A 21,977-nucleotide genomic window follows, 5' to 3' on the forward strand; every position below is an offset into this window, starting at 1 on the left:
ACACTAGTCTTGTTTATGTGCTCCCTCTGGCTCTTAGTCCTATCATTATGATCAATTGTGAACAGAAATTGATCACTGGGATTAGTGAGATGGTGTTGGTACATGCCACCTTGATGGGATTGAATTGGAATCCCCTGGTATGTTTCTAACTCTACCGTTTGAGGTAAGTCAGCTTGAGCATGTCCCGAATTGCACATCTCTTCCCTCTCTTATTCCCACTCTTATATTTAACAGCGATCACTTTTCAGTTAAGTTTCAACACTTAAGAATAACTGTGTATTGATTACAGTATTCAACCAAAAGTATTAAGTAACAAACAAAAAAAAAACACTAAGAGGGATAACATATTAAGTTGTTCATCAACAGTCAGGGCAAGGGCTGATCAAGTCACTGTTTCTCATAGTGTTCTTTTCACTTTAACAGGTTTCCTTTTTGGTGCTCAGTTAGTTGTCACCGATCAGGGAGAACATATGATATTTGTCCCTTTGGGACTGGCTTAATTCACTCAGCATGATGTTTTCCAAATTCCTCCATCTTGTTGCAAATGACCGGGTTTCGTTGTTTTTGACTGCTGTATAGTATTCTATAGAGTACATGTCCCATCATTTCTTTATCCAGTCTACTGTTGATGGGCATTTGGGTTGGTTCCAGGTCTTAGCTATTGTGAATTGAGCTGCAATAAACATTAATGTGCAGACAGCTTTTTTGTTTGCCAATTTAATTTCCTTTGGGTAAATTCCAAGGAGTGGGATGGCTGGGTTGAATGGTAGGGTTACATTCAGGTTTCTGAGGAATCTCCAGACTGACTTCCATAGTGGCTTAACCAGTTTGCATTCCCACCAACAGTGGGTTAGTGCCCCTTTTTCCCCACATCCTCTCCAGCATTTATTGTTGGTAGATTTCTGAATGTGAGCCATTCTTTTTCAATACCTCTATCTCTTTGCTGAATTTCTCATTCATATCATGTATTATTTTCTGGATTCTACCGTATCTCTGTAAGCATCCTTATGATTATTCTGTTGAATTTGTTATCAGGCATTTCATCAATCTCGTTTTCTTTGGAATCCATTACTAAAGCATTGTTGTATTCCTTTGGGGAGCATCGTACTGCTTTAGTTTTCCTACCTCTTCTGTCCCTACATTGATTTTTGTATATCTGGTAGATTAGTTGTTTTTGTTACTTTCAATGAGTGGCTTTTGTGCTACATGACTTTTTCCTGAGATTTGTTATCAGATGACTGGTAGGCTATTTTGGCTTTATTTCCAGTTGGATGCTATAATATAGTCTCAACGAAGCTTCTTCCACAGGAATTGACATCGAGAGTGGGAGCATGGGGGGCACTCTCTCAGACCCAGCTGTATATGCTGTCTCAATAGCAGCTTGTAGGGCATGGTTCAGTGTCACACGGGCATTGGGCCTGAATCCTCTAGGTCTGGGATTGTGGGATTATGGGGCTGGAGACTTGGAGGGTTCACATGGGTACTACATGGTTAAGGCACCAGTAGCACTGGGCCAAAGTCCAGCAGGAATATATGAATTTACATTACTTCAGCCAGGTTTTCCTATGCAATGTTTGAGTACCTGCTTAGCTTTTCATCCCCCAAGCAATCAATTACTCTCTCCATGTTATGCTGTGTGGTCAGGTTGGGAGAGGAATGAGTGAACAGGCTTGTAGCCACATATATCCCAGAGTTATATTATACCCTGAGCCCACTGCCCACAAGGACCAGCATGGCACAGTATAGGACCATGACCCACTTTGCTATGGGATTCTGCATTCTGCTCAGGTGGACTTGTAGCCCAAGGCTTCTGTAACAATCATAGGAGATGCTGGCCAGGATGTAAGTCCAATTGACTGGGGCTCCAGGTCTCCACCCAGAAGCAGGGCAGGTCAAGGGGTTTTAGTAGGTGCTGACCTGGGGACAGGGATCATTAGTATCTTTCTACTAATGTCTTATCTTTTCCAAATCCAAGATGCATTCCTGTGCTCATTTCAGTACCCTGCTTCCCAGTGATTCTAGTCTCACTCCTTGTTTTCTGTCCATGGTTGGGAGAGGGATGGTGAAAGAAGTCTGTTTACTGCCCAGGCTGACACTAAGCTGGGTTCACTTGAGTCTTAAAGCCACAGGGCCTCGTGCTGTGTTGTAGACATGTGTCAAGCCTGCGACAGGCTGGGGTGATTCAGGCTGAAACCCTCATTTGTCCTACGAGGGGTAGGTCTCTACCTCATGTTGGGGCAGGTCTAGAGGCTCAGTATGTGAGTGCTGGCCTGGGGATGGAGGCTTGTCACCTCTTTCCAGATGGTGCTTGGTCTCACTACAGTGGGACTGGCACTGAGCTTCAAGCCAAACTCCTGAAACAGCCTTTCATTTCCCTAGTCCACTCTCCATTTGAGGTCTTACTCCTTTCTGTGTGCCTGAGGTTGGGGGATAACTGGGAGTAGTAGTCTCTTGGCCATCCAGGCTGACACTAAGCTGGACAACTCCTGAATTTCCTAGTCTCCAGGCCTGGAGTAGTCTCAGGGTGTATATAAGGCCTGCATGAGACTTGTTGTGATACAGGCCAGAACATATCCATCCTATCAGGGCACTAGTCTCTGCCTGATGCAGGGTAGATCTAGAAGGTGCATCTGTGAATACTGGCCTGCAAATAGAGACATTTGTGTTTCATTTGGTGTTGGATCCTACTGTAAAATTTCCAGCTCTGAGCTTCAAGGCAATGTCTTTTTTAAGTTTTTATTTAATGAATGCATTTTTCATAGATACAACTTTAGGAATATAGTGGTTCTTTCCCCAAAACCCACCCTCCCACCCCAACTCCTATCCCACTTCCCTCTCTCTCTGCCATCCCCTTTATTATGGTTCATTTTTAGTTTGATTTTATATAGAGGACCAACTCCAAGTTAAGCACAGATTTCAACAGTTTGTGCCCACACACACATGACATATAGAGTACAGTTTGAGAACAAGATTTACAGTCAATTCTCATAGTACAACTCATAAAGGATGGAGGTCCTACATGGGGGGTAGGTACACAGTGACTTCTGTTGTTCCTTTAACAATTAACACTCTTATTTATGATGTCAGTGATCACCTGAGGCTCTTGCCATGGACTGCCAAGGCTATATAAGCCTTTTGTGACCATAGACTCCATCGGTATTTGGACATGGCCATAAGCAAAGTGGATGTCCTCTGCTCCCTTCAGAGAAAAAGTACATCCTTCTTTGATGACCCTTTATTTCCACTTAGGTCTCACAGAGATCCTTCATGTAGGATATTTTTTGCCACAGAGTCTTGGCTTTCTACGTCTGAAATGCTCACAGGCCTTTCAGCAAGGCAATGTCTTAAAAGTCATGTTCCCACCCTACTGCCCAGTGGCTGCTTTATGTTGGGGAAGCCAAGGTAGATATAGTCTTGTAGCCATCTGCCTACTGAGGGTCCAGAGGCCCAGTCTGAAAGTACTGGCCTAGGATCAGAGGCCCTGGGTATCTGTCTATTCTGGGTTCCACATTAGCAGCCCTGGTACTGGTTTTTAAGTCTAAGATCGGGACTTAATTTCCTCTCTCCCCAAATTGGGAGACATTTCTCTTTACCCTGTGCCACTTGGAGCTGGGAGAGGTGACGTGGAAATTCTTTCCTGTCTTCTTCAATGCATTATTATTATACTACAAACGGGCACTGTGGCCTCTCACCTGGCCTCTTTGGCTTTTGTGATGATGCCTTGATAGGTTAAAGCTGTTGAAATTGTTATGTCTGCAGGGAGATGTCTACCAGATCATCTTACTCAGCTGCCATCTTTCTCTGTCTCATTTATGTTAAAGTGTTCCTTAGCATCTAATACTGGCACATTATTGGAAGGGAACAGTACAATATTTTTTATTATTAAAGATTTTATTTATTTGAGAGGCAGAGTTATAGACAGTGAGAGGGAGAGACAGAGAGAATGGTCTTCCATCTGCTGGCTCACTCCACAAATGGCCACAATAGCCAGAACGGAGCCAATCCGAAGCCTCCTCCACATCTCCCACACAGGTGTAGGGGCCCAAGCACTTGAGTCATCTTCTACTGCTTTTACAGCCCATAGCAGAGAGCTGGATCATAAGAGGAGCTTCCAGGACATGAACTGGCACCCATGTGGGATGCAGGCATCACAGGCGGGGGTTTAGCCTACTATGCCACAGTGCCAGCCCCTACGGTGCTATATTTCAATATATTTACTTAACATAAGCCTATCAAACCAGGCAACTAGCCTTTCCATTTCCTGATTCTGTCTTTGTGTTTGGAACCTATCAACTGTTTTCTTCTAGTTCTTTATACAGTATTTCATATACTATTGTGAACTATAGTCACCCCTCTTTCCCATGATGTGGAACTCTAGAGCTTGCTATTTCTATCTGGCTGTGTTTTGGTACCTATTACCCAATCTCCCTCTATCTGTCCTCCTTCTGCTCTTCCTATCCTCTTTATAATTATATATTATATATAATTATACATATTGTATATAATTATACATATAATATTAATATTTAATATATATTATAATAGTAATCACTATTCTAAGGTCATATCAACATTTTTCCAGAAAACTTCCACATGAGATTGGACATGTGATGTTCATCTTTCTGTGTCTGGCTTATTTCATTTAACTTAATGACCTCCAGTGCCATCCATTTAGCTGCAAATATCAGGATTTTACTCATTTTTAAATGATATCCCATCAGACATATGTACCACAATTTCTTCATCTATTCATCTATCAATGGACACCTAGGTTAATTCCATGTCTTGGCTGTTGTGAATAGGGCTGCAGAGAACTATGCTACCTTTCCTAATGTCTGACAGATGTTAAATATTTTTGCTTTTATAGTACAAAGCTAAGCAGCTCATAGACTAGATTTTAGTAGGTTATATACTTGGTTTGAGACCATAATCAGCTTCTTTGTGTGCTTAATTAATCATACCTACTATATTTTAGGTGGTATCTACCTTATCCTGTTTGATGCTTCTTTTCTCATGCCACCTAGGGTTGAAACAATGTATCAAATTCAGAGGTATAGGCTATACTGGCCAATGGAAGACTGAGTTACATCAATGGCTCTGACCTTGACAAGCCAGCTTATATGGGGAGCATTCCAGTATCACCTGCTTAGGCTCTCTGCACTTCTGTTCTTCCTTCTAAGCCTCTGCTTCCCTTTGATGGCATGCGCTAAGCATCACTGCAGTAATTTATGGTTAGTCATTTTATTGTCTGAGTGTTTCAGCAGTGAAGGGTAAAACCGATTCTTCAGGATTATTGTAATTATTTTATGTAAATTAGCACATTGTTAAATAGACATCAGATGCAACTGTGAAAATATTAAAACTAAAGATAGGTTATTCTAAAAATTGTATGCGTGGAAATATTGCTTTATGTTCATGGCATCATTGCTATTTATAAGTGAAGGTTGTTTTAAGGACCACCTGCTCAGACTCCACCTGATATGAAAAAACTTTGGATTTAGAAACATAAAATGTCTTGTCTCCAGTTAGCCAGAAGCTCAGTACTCTGGAGCTGGTATTTGGGTCCTGGTTTCTGGGTTTACTACTAAGATGTTTGCCCCCAGTTTTTCAAAAGTCACTAGCTATTATTCATTTTACTCATTTGTATAACAATGGTACAAAATAAAGGTTCATTTTAATGATAAGTGTCTACCCTCTGTTGTCTTTTCAGGTTGAACATGAGAAATATTGTGACCAATATCACTTTGCTAGGGAGCAGCGAAGGATACTGATGTCAAATTGGCGTAAGAACAGGAAAGACTTTATACAGAGGGCTGTGCTGACCCTCGCAGAGGCTTGTGCAACTCATGAAATGGAAAGCACCTTGGCCAAGGACAGGAAAAGGCAACAGGAGTTGTGTGCTGATCTGAAAGCCAAGGTAAGATGCTTCACAGAAGGCACTTCAGTATTTGCCTGGGGATTCACTGAAGAATGCACTTTCCCCCTTTGTTTAAACCCGACCTAAGAGTCAGTTTCTCTAAGTCTATCTTGAATGAAACAGTTTGAACTTTATGAAATTGTCATTCTTCTCAATCAAAAATAGTCAATTTATTTTATTGGCCTGAACCTAAAGTTATTATAAATAATTTTAATATTAAAGTTTTATTTATTTTTAAAGATTTATTTGAGGCTGGCTCCGCAGCTCAATAGGCTAATCCTCCGCCTGTGGTGCCGGCACACCGGGTTCTAGTCCCGGTCGGGGTGCCGGATTCTGTCCTGGTTGCCCCTCTTCCAGTCCAGCTCTCTGCTGTGGCCTGGGAGTGCAGTGGAGGATGGCCCAAGTGCTTGGGCCCTGCACCTCATGGGAGACCAGGAGAAGCACCTGGCTCCTGGCTTTGGATCAGCGTGGTGCACCAGCCGCAGTGCGCCAGCCGCGGCGGCCATTGGAGGGTGAACCAACGGCAAAGGAAGACCTTTCTCTCTGTCTCTCTCTCTCACTGTCCACTCTGCCTGTCAAAAAAAAAATTAGCAAGGGCAAAAACACTGCCTATTAAAAAAAAAAGATTTATTTGAAAGGAAGAGCTACAGAGAGCCAGAGAGAAAAAGAGAGAGGTCTTCCATCCTTTGGTTTATTCCCCATCTGGCTGCTATGGCCGGATTTGGGCCTACCTGAAGCCAGGAACCTGGACCTTCTTCCAGGTCTCCACATGGTTGCAGATGCACAAGGACTTGGGCCATCTTCTATTGCTTTCCCAGGCCATAGCAGAGAGCTGAATCAGAAGAGGAGCAGCTGGGTCTCGAACCAGCACCCATACGGGATACTGGTGCTTCAGGCCAGGGCGTTAACCCACAGCGCTGCCCTGCACCCCCCCCCCCCATTGAAATTTTAATGAAAACATCCAACACTATCCATAGATGCTGAGTACCAGAGTAAAGTGTTGGCAAAAATACAGAACCAATTGTCAAATATCTAACACTGGTAGAAAGCTTCTTAGACGTTACACATCAATGAGATATGAAGTCAAGGTTATGAAGTAGAAGAGGGGTTTGCAAGGAGATATGTAGGTGCAAGCTTGCTGGACTGTGTGTAAGTGAGCTCTTAATAAGATGTTGCAATGTGGATGAAGTTTTCTTCTTCCTCAGACCCAGTAAACGTGCCTAGAGGGTGGCTTGGAAAGCTTAGTGAGCAGCCCCTGTAGTTGGAAGGGCTGAGAACTGGTGTCTGATGCTTGCGGGAAATAGAAAGGAACTGCCTCCATGGCATGACAGGAAGTGAGAGGAGCTGCTGTGTTGGGAGCAATTGCATCCCTCGGACCATCGCAGGGGCCTGAGTCCTAGAGGCTTGATGTGGATTTGGCCTCCCTGGGAATGTTGGCAGAGGCCATTAAAAACAGATTGTATTGGCCGGCGCCGCGGCTCACTAGGCTAATCCTCTGCCTTGCGGTACCGGCACACCGGGTTCTAGTCCCGGTTGGGGCAGCTCTCTGCTGTGGCCCGGGAGTGCAGTGGAGGATGGCCCAAGTGCTTGGGCCCTGCACCTCATGGGAGACCAGGAGAAGCACCTGGCTCCTGCCATTGGATCAGCGTGGTGCGCCGGCTGCAGCACGCCGGCCGCGGTGGCCATTGGAGGGTGAACCAACGGCAAAGGAAGACCTTTCTCTTTTCCCTCTCTCCCTGTCCACTCTGCCTGTCAAAAAAAAAAAAAAAAAAAAAAAAAAAAAAGATTGTATTGAGACAGCATATATTTGGTAAAGTATACAAATCTTGATTTACTGATAAATGGTATGGCACAAGAATAATGGCACAACAAGATGTTTTTGTTCCCTTGATAGAAAAAGTAAACTGGCAGATAATATGCTACAGAAATGAATTGCATGGAAAAACATAATGTATTTTCGAAAGTATTAGCAGAAAAAATATCTTCCTTGCATCTCCTTAAAACAGAAACATGTTTCTTTGACAATGCCTAAGTTTAGGACCTAAAAGGAATAGAAGCTGCATCAGTGTTGATCTACCAAGAGCTAATGCATGTTTCATCTTCATCTGCAAGTTGATAAAAGAAACCCAGGAGTCAGGGGCCTTGACATGTCCTTATACTATACTCCTAGTTTGCATTTATCCATTTTGCATGCATTATCATCAGCTCTTGAGCAATGTGATGAAGTTTTTTGTGTGTTATATTGCATTGAGGTAAACACACATGTAGTTAAGTGCACAGTATGCTATTGGATGAAGTTTTACTTAGGATTACTCCCATGTAAACACCACTGAGACTAAGATTTGGAATAGTTCCTGCAACTCAGGAGGCTCCGTCATGGGTCTTCTCAGTAAATACTCCCAACCTGTAACAACTATTCTGAATTTATCACCATAGATGAGTTTTGTCTACTTTAGAACTTCATAAAGATAAAATCATATGCACTCCTTTGTACTTGCATTCATTGTATCTGTTTCATCCTTGTTGCATGTTATTTATCATTTAGTTTCTGTGTAATATTTAATTGTAAACATATACTACAATTTATTTCTGTTTTCCTGTTCATGGCTATTTTCAGTTTCCAGATTTGCTGTTATGATAAAATGATGCTATGAACATTCATGAACATATCTACTCATTTCGGTTAGATAGTTCAATAGAATACTTGATCTTTAAGGTTCAGGTGTATTTAGCATTAGGAAACAGTCAAAATAGGTTTACAACCAGTTTCAGTTGTCTCATATCTTCACCAACTTTGGAATTACCAATCTTTAATTTTACTTTGGTGACTGAGTGTTGGTACCTCGTTATGGTTCTCATGGGCACTTAAATAGGCCACACATCTTTTCACATGCTCATTATCCATTTGGGTATCCTCTTCGTAAAATGTCCACAAGTCTTTCACTTACTTTTTTACATTGGGTTGTCTACTTCTCTGTTATTCATTTATATATTCTGTATACAAGCTCTTTTATTTTCTCTCAATCAATGACTTTTCACTCTCTTAATAATGTCATTGGATGAACAAAACTTAATTTTAATGAAGTTCTGTTTAAGTGTCTTTGAGATATAATATATATGTAACCCCCTCATTTTTGTGAGTTTTGAAAAAGGCCTGACATATACATATAATAAAGATGTAGAACCTTTCATTACCCCTCAAAAATCCTTCATAGGCCTTTGCAGTCCACCAGTTTTTGACCACCACCGATCTCTTTCCATCCATATGGTTTTGGCCATTCCATCATGTCATAAAAATGTAGCCTTTTGAGGCTGACTTTCATCATTTAGCACAAAGCATTTGAGTTTCAGCCATATTACTTTACTTTGATAGTTTGTTCCTTTCTATTGCTGGATAGTATCCTACTATATGGATATATCAACTTTTCCTTTCACCAGTTGTATCTAGTTTTGGTCAATTAGTGTTACTTGCTTTTGGTGGGCATGAGTCTGTGCATTCGAGAGGATAGCTTGCCACACTCTTATTGCTTCCCCTGCCCTAGATGGTTGTAGACATTTGCTAGTCTGATGGGGAACTGGCATTCTGCTTCCCTGTTGCAGTGTCAGCCACAGGCAGGGGGTATCTTCCTGGGTCTTAGGACTAGGGTCTACTCAGTGATCCTGCTGTTTTTCCCATGATACAAAAACTCTGACTCTTGCCTTTGGTGATCGTTCTGAGGACAATTCTTGTTCCTCTTCCAGGAGAAGAGGGCTTCTCCATTCCTTTCCTCCAGCAGCAGGGGCCTACACATGTGCCCTGATGGGTTTGCTGGTCTTCCCCAGCAGATACAGGCTTTTGTTCCCATCTCATAGGCTCCCTCTTGCCTAGATTGGCCTTGCTGTTTCTCGTGAGCGTCTTGTGAGATCTGTGGAGGAAAGCTTATGAGTGAAAATTCACCTGTGTCTGTGACTTCTAAAGGTTCTATACGCTCAAGCTCTGCCAAACTGTTCAAATCATTCAAGTTTATTTATTCCTTATGAAGTTTCAGCTGCAATCTCTTCATCTGCTTTGGTGGCCTCGTCTTCCTCGGTGGTCTGCCACAGGTAAGCTTGTCTTCACATCGCATCTCTCCTGCATCTTAAGTTTCTAGCTACCTTGCTGCCCCATGACTTCTGCTTTCTGACAAATCTAAGAAAAGTCCCGATATAGGTGACTCAGCATTTTTTTTTTTTTTGCAGTTAAGAAACTGGAAGTGATATTTCAACTTTCTATACCCAAATGGAAATTACACAGTCCTAATGAAATACAACTTTTTGATCTTTTAGGTGCTCTATTTAAGATAGCATTGGCTACATAGCAAGGGATCGTTGTCAAAGATATCCCACCCAAGATTTTTCTGACCAATAAGACTCCTGTCAATGGTGAGGGAACCCCCAAAACAGTGAGGTGAAATAGTAAGTGGGAACCTGATGAGCAGAAATGGCTAGTCAAAGGAAAATTTACATGGTCCACATCAGAGGCATTTTTCAGTAGAAGCCCAGCTAACAGTCAAGGCAGCAAAACTGTTGGGAGGGCAAGCTGACATCAGCCACCTGCCAGGTTTACTTAAGATAGTGTCAGTCAACACTTCAATGAGAATTTCAGTGTCCTCTCTTCCACCTCTCTCCTCCGATTTTCTCTCTCCCTCCTGGAACCCTGATGGCATAAGTATCTAGGGGACAAAAGGAAAGCCATCTCTGAATGAAGAATGAGGAGTTGACAAATCCTTTGGAACTGAACACTTGATCTTTGAATTAGGGATGTGTATTTTATGACTTAAAGTTACCATGGGCTCTGCTCTGTAACACAGGAGTGGACCATGCAATGTGAGTTTCTATATGATGACAAGAAGAAAATCTGAATGGGGGGACCAAAGGAATGCTCCATTCTGGTTTTCAGTGCACTGTACTGAGTGCTTCTGTATGTTGGGCATTCAAAGAGATGCTTTTTATGCACTTTCTGACAGTATCCCCAATCACAAATCTCAATTGAGATGTGCTAAAGTTGCAGCTGAGAAACCACCTGCTGAATCAAGGGTGTGGCCCCAGGAGACAACATAATGCTGACTCTCCTCAGAGGCATGGATACAAGAAGGCTTGACGTGGTTCAGATGTCATTTGGATAAGAGTTTTATGTGCTAGAGGCTTAGGGTGGCAGTGTTGACAGATAGAGGAACCCTTTAGAGGGAGGGTCCTAGTGCAAGGTAATTAGACACAGAGGGCACAGTCTTTGAAGGTGTCTAATGCTATTCTCTTGAAGTGAGTTAGCCTTTATAAGATTAGTTTATGATTAAAACGAGGCCACCACACATGTCTGACCCTTTCTGTACATGCCTAGATCACTTTCCATTTCTCCATCATTTTTTAATGCAGTCAGGGGGCCCTCATCAGGTGCCCTGCTATTTGGATCCTCCACCCATCAGAATCAAGAGCCGAAAAGACCACTTTACTTTGTAAGTTACCCACCTCAAGTATTTTATTGTAGCAACAAAGTGGACTAAGGTAAGGGTGAACCAATATCTGAATTTGCAGAAATGAAACCTCCCAGGGATAAATGTGTACAGAAAATGGAGCAATTGGGACATACAGTAAATTGTAGCAAAATGGATTCTATTTCGAGAGGATGTTATCATTAGAATTTTTGTTCCTGATGAGGGACTGAGGCTCAATAAATTATAGTTGGGACTATAATATGTATCATAAAAGGAAAGAGATCACTCAATCAATTCCAGTTAGAATGTAGACTATGCTTGTTTTCTTTTCATTTTTAAAATTTATACAAAGTGATTAAATTTCATATATTTTGTATGTACAGATTTAGAAGCATAGTGATACTTCTCACCCTACCATTCCTCCAGCCCATGCTCCCATCTCCTTCCTCCTTCCTTTTCCTTTTAATTTTTAAAATCTGAAGGAAACTTGGTTATTTATACCTAACCTTCATTTTACAAATCTGAAAGCCAAGTCCTGAATGATAAAGTGGCTTGTCTAAGGTTTATACCAGCTCATTCAATTTGAAATCCAGTATTATCTTGCTCCACACAGGTTTGCATACAAGAATCGTGCCACATAATAGACAATATTTATTATATTGTAGGTTCCAATGTGCTATATATTAGAGCCATAGAGTGTGAAAAGTATTACTTCGTTGTATCATAAATTTGGCCTTTCTATAGCTAATATGCTATCTATAATAAACATTAATTAAACATTTAACCATAATTGTGTTCTCAGTCTTGGAATTTAAAGGGGCTTTTGGTGGGGGGGAGCGATTTAGATGATTTGTGTCTTTTAGGAAAAGTATTAAAGGAATTTTGAAATAATGCACACACTCTTTTATTTTGGTTTTCTGACAGTAGCTGTTGCTGTTGCGAGAAGAGTAATTTAGGCCTCACACCAGAGGGGATTAGGAGACCCCTAATTCTACAGCTCTTGCAAACCTGCTCTTTGATCTCCCAAGTTCTCCCAGATTATATCCCTCCCCCTCCCTGCCAGAATCCAGTCTCAGCCTCTGTGTTAGCTGTGCACCTGGGTCCTTTGCATTCCTGTTTTTCCACCATAAGACCAGAGAACCTAATTCCTAGAGCTGTCTCTTAGTTTATTTTCTTTGCTTCCATGTTGGCTGGTTGAATGCTATTGAGGAAATATCCACATCATAAGTGGCTAATGCCCATATTAACTTCTTAATGCATCAAGCAGCATTAAATCCTCATCTTTGAGGCCAGACTGCTGTGGCACAGTGGATTAAATAGCCCATTGTAGTTACTGTTTCCAATTCACCACCATAATAATGTACTTGGGAAGGCAGGGGAAGATGGCTCAAGTATTTGGGACCTTGTTACTCATATGAGAGAGCCAGATGGAGTTGCAGATTCTGGCTTTGGCCTGGCCCAGCTCTGCCATTGTGGCCAATTAGGCAGTGAACCAATAAATGGAAAATTTTTTTCTTTCCTCCTCTGCCTTTCAAACAAATACATAAATCTTAAAAAAAACTATATTTAACCCCAAGAAGGACCATAATGTGGAATGACCTGATAGTTCAGATTTGGAATAAATAATTTATTTTTTTATTTTTTTGTTTTGTAAATATAAAATTTCAAAGTACAGTTAATGGATTACAATGGCTTCCACCCCATAATTTCCCTCCCACTCACACCCCTCCCATCTCCTGCTCCCTCTCCCATTCCATTCACAGCAAGATTCATTTTCAATTATCTTTATATACAGAAGATCAATTCAGTATATATTAAGTAAAGATTTCATCAGTTTGCACCCACACAGAAACACAAAGTGTAAAATACTGTTTCAGTACTAGTTATAGCATTACTTCACATTGGACAACACACTAAGGACAGATCCCACATGAGAAGTAAGTACACAGTGACTCCTGTTGTTGACTTAACAATTTGACACTCTTGTTTATGGCGTCAGTAATCTCCCTAGGCTCTAGTCATGAGTTGCCTAGGCTATGGAAGCCTTTTGAGTTCGCCGACTTTGATCTTATTCCGACAGGGTCATAGTCAAAGTGGAAGTTCTCTCCTCCCTTCAGAGAAAGGTACCTCCTTCTTTGATGACCCGTTCTTTCCACTGGGATCTCACTTGCAGAGATCTTCCATTCAGGTCTTCTTTTTTTTTTTTTTTTTTCCAGGGTGTCTTGGCTTTCCATGCCTAAAATACTCTCATGGGCTCTTTAGCCCTATCCGAATGCCTCGAGGGCTGATTCTGAGGCCAGGGTGCTATTTAGGACATCTGCCATTCTATGAGTCTGCTGTGTATCCCACTTCCCTTGATGGATCGTTCTTTCCCTTTTTGATTCTATCAGCTAGTATTTGCAGACACTAGACTTGTTGTGTGATCCCTTTGACTCTTAGACCTTTGGAATAAATAATTTAAAAAAATTGGGTATCCATGTCATCTAGGCTCTCAGTGCTACATGAGCCCTTACTTTTCCCATTTTTCCCTGTAGCTTCTATGGCTCTGAGACCCTTTCCCAACACCATACCCCCTCATTCCCACACTCTCACTACACACATCACTCCTTGCTTTATCTAGACAGTACGTCACTGAGGAGTAGAAGACTCCCTGAATTCCTTTCTGCCTCAGCCTATGTTCTGCCTCTTACAGTCCCTAACCTTCCTTTGGGCAAAGAGTGGGATGCACCCCCCATATACAAGTCTAGTCCTCTGCTTGATGTTTAGAATTATGACCCATTTAATGACATTAGAAACTTGCTTCTACCAATTTTCTCCTTTCTTTATTTTGGCCTTTATTACATTGTGTAGTGTTGCCATCTGCCTGTCAATGTGGTTCTGTGGTGGAATGAGAAGGCTATGCCAAGATGGCCGCTGGCAACAGAAACTGCTTGGCAACAGGCTGTGATTGGATGGTTTCGGAAACCACATGACAGTGGAGCCTGCCTGGCAACAGGCTGTGATTGAATGGCTTCAGAAACTGCTGGCAACAGGGTGTGATTGGTTAGGGAATAGACTGCCCCTTGACCAGATTGGCTGCCTTGGCTATATAAGCTGCTGTAGCAACTGAAATAAATGAGTCTGCAGGCTGCTTGCCTCAGGCCTGCTTTCATCCAACTTCCGGGGTCTGTGTGGTGACTCCACGCCTCTTGCTCCCACCACACTTTTCCCCTCAGAAACAAATCCACAGCAACATCGGTTCTGTCTTCCTTAGCTGAAGAAACTTTCTCTTGACTCTCAGCCATCCTCTAGCTCCTATGAAGTCCCTATCTCTACACTTTCATTGGAAATTAGCTTCTTGAAAGAATAATCTACAGAATTGTTGCTAGGTCTCCTGACCTCTCCAGCCCATCGCAATTCTCTTTTCTCCCCCAGGTCACCAGTGACCTCCATGTCACATAAGACAGTCAACAATCTTCATCTTGATTCCACTGTACTGCTCTACTTCTTTTCTCTGTTGATTATTCTACACTTTTTTTAAAAAAGGATTTGAGAGTGAGATCCCAGTGGAAAGAACAGGTCTTCAAAGAAGGAGGTACCTTTCTCTGAAGGGAGGAGAGAACCTCCACTTTAACTATGAGCTTGTCTAAACAAGATAAGAATCGGAGAACTCAGAGGGCTTCCATAGCCTTGGAAACTCATGACCGGAGCATAGGGAGACTACTGATGCCATAGACAGGAGTGTCAATTGGTAAAGTCAACAACAGGAGTCACTGTGCACTTACTCCTCATGTAGGATCTCTGTCCTTAATGTGCTGTGTATTGAGATTTAATGCTATAACGAGTACTCAAACAATATATTTCACTTTGTGTTTTTATGGGGGTGCAAACTGTTGAAATCTTTACTTAATGTATACTAAACTGATCCTCTGTAAAAAAAAAAAAAAGAAATTATCAACTCCCAACTTGACTCTCACTGGGATTAAACATGACAATAGGTCTGATCTGATTTCATCATCATTTAAAAAAAATCATCTATTATTTTTCACTTTATGTGTCTGTGTGAGAGCAAACTGTTGAAATCCTTACTTAATGTATACTAAGCTGATCTTCTGTGTATTAAGATAATCGAAAATGAATCTTGATGTGAATGGAAGGGGGGAGGGAGTGGGAAAGGGGAGGGTAGTGGGTGGGAGGGACGGTATGTGGGGGAAGCCATTGTAATCCATAAATCGTACTTTGGAAATTTATATTCATTAAATAAAAGTTAAAAAAAAAAGGATTTGAGAGGAGGAGTTACAGAGAGGCATGGAACAGAGAGGGAGGAAGGGAGTGATGGAATCTTCAGTCTGCTGGTTCACTCCACAAATGGCTGCAGCAGCCAGGCCAAAGCCAGGAACCAGAAGCTCTTTTCCAGGTCTACCATGTGGGTGTAGGGACACAAACACTTGGGCCGTCATCTGCTGCCTTCCTGGACACATTAGCAGGGAGTTGGATTGGCAGTGGACCATCCAGAACTCGAATCAGCACCCATAATGGATACTAGTGCTACAGGTGGCTTAGCCCACTGCACCACAGCACCAGCCCTGATCACTCTACTCATTGACACTGTTTACTACCTCAGACTCTTAAAGTGGTCCTTAGTCTTCCTGTATACTTCTCCTTTTCCACCCACTAAATCCATGGTATTTCCTCATGTTTCTCTCTGTGCTCTTTGCTCTTCCTTACTTCATTGCCGCCAAGCACCACCATGATTTTACTTACTTTGATATGATAATTGCTCTCCAATCTTTTCCGCAATCCCCAAACAGTTCTCTCTTGAATCTCATATTTCTAGCTATAGGTTGATTGTACCAACTTAGAAATCTACAGAGGCCTCAAACTCACATTCAAAATGGAAATCTTTTTCCCCAGGGTAAATTTATACTTCTTTCTTGAAATTTAACTTTCTTTTCTCCATTATCCTTATAGGCACTTACCAACTTTAGAAAACTTTATCTGTTAACTATCTACCCCTTCCTATCTACCACTGGGCTCTGGCCATGGTTCCTAAACTATTGAATCATCCCCTAGTGCCTAAGCTTAACATCCTGGTTACCTAAGTTGCAGGAAGAACGCTTCATCTAAGATGAAATTTAGATTATTCCATTCCCTGATGAGAACTCCTCAATGGCACTACTTTGCTTATAATAATGGCCAAACTTCCTTGCATGTGTCAATAATTTAGATCCTACTCCCTGAATCTTTTCCACTATGTACACCTTACGCATAAACTCTGGGTGCTGGTGATTGTGATTATGGCACACTGAGAAAAAAATCTTTGGCCCTAAGGCATCTACAAGCAGGAACCCTACCTATTCATCTTGGTATCAGTTTCTTCCGTCTTTCCCTAGCATTGGATTTTTCAGTGTTTGGAGCATGATGGGTACTCAGTATATTTTGTTGAAGTGTATGAGCCTCAGGCTTTTTCCCCCTTTGTTCTCAATACCTCCCAGTACAACATTATTTTCACCACCTTCTTTTTACCTTATTAAGAAGCTTGCTGTAGAAACCAGTATATGATGTGCAGAGCCATTAAGAAGTGAAATACAAGACTTGATTGTCAATATTGAATACCCTAGATGTCTGATGTAGTTTTAAAATAAAATTTGGCTACCTATAAAACTGAGGCATATTGCAAACATAAATACAATCTCCAGGCACTTAATTCTCTTCACTTCATCCTGGTTTTGTGCTCCTTGACCCTTCATTGTGTAAACCCCAAGAAGCCACGATAGTTAGAGAAATCAGCTGAAGTTGAGGTAGAAGATACTTTTTTGAATAAATATTTCAATCCCTCCTCTGCATTTGATAGCTTCCCACTGCATCATCTCCTTCCGATATATTCCTTTCCTACAGACTTCATCCTCCTTTATTTTTGGAGAACAGACTCAGAGGAAGGTTCCACGAGTCTGATTTCAATGATTCTTTAATTCCAGATTTCTGAGCTCCCACTCTAGAGATAAAGAGTGGTTGATAGTAGACTCACTCTCACACACTAAACAGTGACAATACTTGAACAAATATTTTAAAAATTGTTTGTAGGCTTTGGAAAACCAGAGCCTGGATAAGATCCTTGAAGTAAGTGAAGCTTTAAGTTTGAGTCCCATAACCACCCCAGATGTCATAGGCTCATTTTCCAATATGGGGTGGGGAGAAACATAACCCAAGCAGAGAAACTGGAGCTGGTGCTGCAAAGAAACTGAGATATAGCAGACAGGACACTAAAGATGAAGATTTAGCAGATAAAGAGCCTGCAAAATGTGCATAAAAATGCCTTATGTCCTAAGCTCTGAATGCACAGGATGAGATGCTGAAAGGATAACAGGTAACAGCTACTAGAAGGCTCAGAACTGAATTGAGATTTCAAAGCTCACAGAACATAATTCTGGGGAGTTTTAGGTATTGGAGTTTTAGCCCAAAGTGGAGAGATCTTGGTGAATACTCCAGAAACCTCTGAAAACTGAGGAGTAGAGGCTGCACTTTAGGATCATGGACAAAAGTGAAACAGATCTACCTTTAAAAGTCTAAAAGAAAGCATTATCAATATTTGAGAGATTTTCTGGCTTCCTAAAACTCAACACTGCTTAGAGAAAAAATAAATAGTACAGAATCTCTACAAAATATCACTAAGTCCAGAATTCAACAATGATCAAATATTCAATAGTAAAAGTGACTGATAATCAAGAAATATAAGTCTCCAAAATCTGCCAGATATTATAGGTAAACAATAAGAATTTCAAAATAATTATGGTTACTATGATACAGAAAATGGAAGCAAAGATGGCCAAAATGGGTGGAAAATGTATAATATTTCAGTAGAGATTAAAATATATCATAATGGGTCAAATGGAAATTCTAGAAATATAAAATATCTTAAATTATGAATTCATTGGATGGATTTTTAGCAGCTGACTGGACATAGTAGAGATAGTATTAGTGATCTTGAAGACAGGTTAATAAGTGATAAAAGCCAGACCCAGAAATACAGTTGTCACATATTTACTGTTGTGGAAGTTTGAGCATAAAAATTGTGTAGCTATAATAACATTGGGTATTTAGTTCTAAATTAGTTCACTGAATAATATCATGTAAAATGACACACTCTTCTTTCCCTACTTTATGATCATTGTCCTAAATATCTCAATCTGATATTAATATCAGCTTTCAAGAAAAATAGCATATGTGTATGTATAAATGTCTACATTTAAAGTAAATATGTCAAAATGCTAAAAAAGTGTAAAATTAAAGAAAAATGGGACATCCTAGAAGGAAAAGTCCAGAAAAAATATTTATAAAGAGAAAACAGTAAAATCAAAACCAGAATAAGAGTATGCGAAATATAGAACATGGTAAAAGGTTTATTATGTGTCATTATACTCTCAAAAAAGAAAATGAAGAGTCAAGTAGTACAACTGATGGAGAGCATCAACCTGTATTTAAAAGGAGTTCAGCAAACCCTGAGATGGATAAACATGAAGAAAACCAAACCTAGACATAGGATGGCCAAAGTAATGAAAACAAATGGTAAAACTCTGTGAAGACTGCTGAATAATACCAGAAATAAAGAAAAACTAATTCCAATTCTTCTCAAGTTATTTAAAAACTATTGAAAGGGAGGGAATCCTCCCAAACTCCTTCTATGAAACCTACATCCCATTAATTCCTAAGCCAGAAAAAGATACAACAAAGAGAACTGTAGACCAATAACCCCAATGAACATAGATGCAAAAATCCTCAAGAAAATATTAGCTAATTGAATCCAACAACACATCAGAAAGAACATTCACCCTGACCAAATGAGATTTATCCCTGGTATGCAGGGATTGTTCAACATTCACAACTCAATAAATGTGATACATCACATTAACAAACTGAAGACCAAAAACTATATGGTTATCTCAATAGATTCAGAGAAAGCATTTCATAAAATACAACACTCTTTCATGATGAAAACCTTAAGCAAATTGGGTTTAGAAGGAGCATTCCTCAACATAATCAAGACAATTTATGACAAACACATGGCCAGCATCCCACTGAATGGGGAAAAGCTGAAGGCATTCCCCCTAAGATCCGAAGCCTGGCAAGGATGCCCACTCTCACCATTACTATTTAATATAACCCTGGAAGTTTTAGAGCCATGAGACAAGAAAAAAATAAATCAAAGGTATACAGATTGGAATGGAGGAAATCAAACTATCCCTATTTGCAATTGACCTGATTCCATATATGGGGATCCAAAAATACTCCCCTAAGAGACTATTGGAGCTCATAGAAGAGTTTGGTAAAGTGGCAGGATGGAAGATGAACACAGAAAAACCAATAGCTTTTGTATACACATAGAATGTTATGGCTTAGAAAGAACTTTTAAAGATCACTCCCATTTACAATAGCTCCAAAAAGAATTAAATAAAGGTCAAAGATCTCTATGATGAAAGTTGCAACACACAAAAGTGATAAATAGAAGATGACATTGAAAATGGAAAAATTCTTTCATATTCATGGATTGGAAGAATCAATATCAAAATGTCTATACTGCAAAAAGCAATTTACAGATTCAATGCGATCCCAATCAAAGTACCAATGACATTCTTTGCAGATCTAGAAAAAAATGATAAAATTCATATGGAAACACAAGAGACCCTGAATAGCTAAAGCAATCTTATACAATAAAAACAATGGTGGAGGTATCACAATACCTGATTAAGAATTATTACAGGGCAGTTATAATCAAAACAGCCTGGTATTGGCACAAAAACAGACTTGTAGACCATTGGAACAGAATAGAAATTCCAAATATCAGTTCATGCTTCTACAACCAACTTAGCTTTGACAAAGGAGCCAAAATCAACCCCTGGAGCAAAGACATCTCTTTAACAAATGGTGCTGTGGAAACTGGATCTCCACATGCACAAATATGAAACAAGATCCCTACCTTATACCTTTTACAAAATCCATTCAAAATGGACCAAAGACCTAAATCTATGAACTAATATCATCAAATCATTAGGGAACATTGGGGAAACTCTGCAAGCCATTGACATAGGCAAAGACTTCTTGGAATAGACCTTGGAAACACAGTAAATCAAAGCCAAAATTGACAAATAGGATAACATCAAGCTGAGTAGCTTCTGCACTGCAGAAGTAACACTCAGCAAAGTGAAGAAGGAACCAACAGTATGGGAGAAAATATTTCCAAGCTATACAACTGATAAAGGATTAATATCCATAATCTATAAAGAGCTCAAGAAACTCAACAAAACAAAAAATCCAGTTAAGAAATGGGCAGAGGACCTGAACAGACATATTTCAAAGAGGAAATTCTAATAGCCAACAGACACATGAAAAATGCTCAGGATCACTAGCCATCAGGGAAATGAAAGTCAAAAACCACAATGAGGTTTTACCTCACTCCATTAGAATGGTTCTCATTCAAAAATCAATAAATAAATGCTGTCGAGGATGTGAGGAAAAAGGTACCCTAATCCACTGTTGTTGGGAATGTAAAATGGTACAGCCACTGTGGAAGATAGTATGGAGATACCTCAGAAATCTCCATATAGACCTACCATTTGACCCAGCCATCCAAATCCTGAGAATTTATCCAAACCAAAAGAAATCAGCATATGAAAGAGTTATCCATATCCCCATGTTCATCACTGCTCAATTAACAACAACTAAGATATGAATAAACCCAGATATCCATCAATTATTGACTGATAAAGGAATCATGGTATATATACATATACTATGGAGTACTACTCAGCTGTAAAAAAGAAAGAAATCCTGTCTTTTGCAACATGATGGAAGCAACTGGAAACCATTATACTTAATGACATAAGCCAGTTCTCAAAAGATAGATATCATATGTTTTCACTGATCCGAGATAACTAATATAGTGCCTGAAATGTAATATATTGGAGAGAAATGGACATTTTGAGATTTGCTGATTGTTTACAGCTCTTGTCTCTCCATTGAGGAACAGGGTTTTTTCCCCCTCTTCGTACTGTCTGTTGAACATTTTTACTTAGTGTAGGGTTAACTATATGATCATTAAGTAAACTGAAAACAGATCTTTGTAAAAACTAAGAATGGGAACGTGAGAGGGAGGAGGAGGAAGGTTTGGAGCATGGGCAGGAGGGAAGGTGAATATCACTATGTTCCTAAATCTATATAAATTAAATACATGAAACTCGTGTAACTTAAATAAGATTAAGAAAAAAAAAGCTGTGTGAAGAGACAAACATAGCATGGAGATTCATTCTTCTGGTGTGATCCCAAACAGAGGCATCGTGATCTGGGGTGAATGGTGATGGCAGCAATTTCCCATTTATGCCACAGTATTATAGCTACTACCAGACCAGCTCTGGGATATGCTGTTCTGGGTGTGACTTTTGAATGCTTAATCCAGAACTTGCTTTTCTGCCCCTTCCAAGATTTTATGAACTATCTGAAATTCAGTTAATTAGTACTCCTTGCTTAAAATAACTGCTGTGTGCAACTAAAAACACTGCCGCAGATGATGTCAGGGTCCTGCTATGCTATTCTAACTGACCTGCTTACTGAGTGCAGGTCAAAAATGAGCAGCAGCC

At 40.3% G+C, this 21,977-nt stretch overlaps 1 protein-coding gene across 8 annotated transcripts in view; it reads left to right on the forward strand.

The window, feature by feature from the left end:
- The window catches only part of CCDC148 (coiled-coil domain containing 148), a 309,680-nt gene that overhangs the window by 133,243 nt on the left and 154,460 nt on the right, over positions 1-21,977 (forward strand). For all 8 annotated transcript variants that reach the window (XR_007920653.2, XM_051849519.2, XM_051849517.2 and 5 more), the window contains one exon: positions 5,711-5,917. Coding sequence is in view for 7 of the 8 variants with exons in the window: in XM_051849519.2 (XP_051705479.2) it covers positions 5,711-5,917 (207 nt within the window). In the remaining variant the exon portion in view is untranslated. The remainder of the gene's footprint in view (positions 1-5,710; positions 5,918-21,977) is intronic.

The sequence above is a fragment of the Oryctolagus cuniculus genome, chromosome 3, assembly GCF_964237555.1.
Source record: "Oryctolagus cuniculus chromosome 3, mOryCun1.1, whole genome shotgun sequence".
In the NCBI taxonomy this organism is placed as follows: Eukaryota; Metazoa; Chordata; class Mammalia; order Lagomorpha; family Leporidae; genus Oryctolagus; species Oryctolagus cuniculus.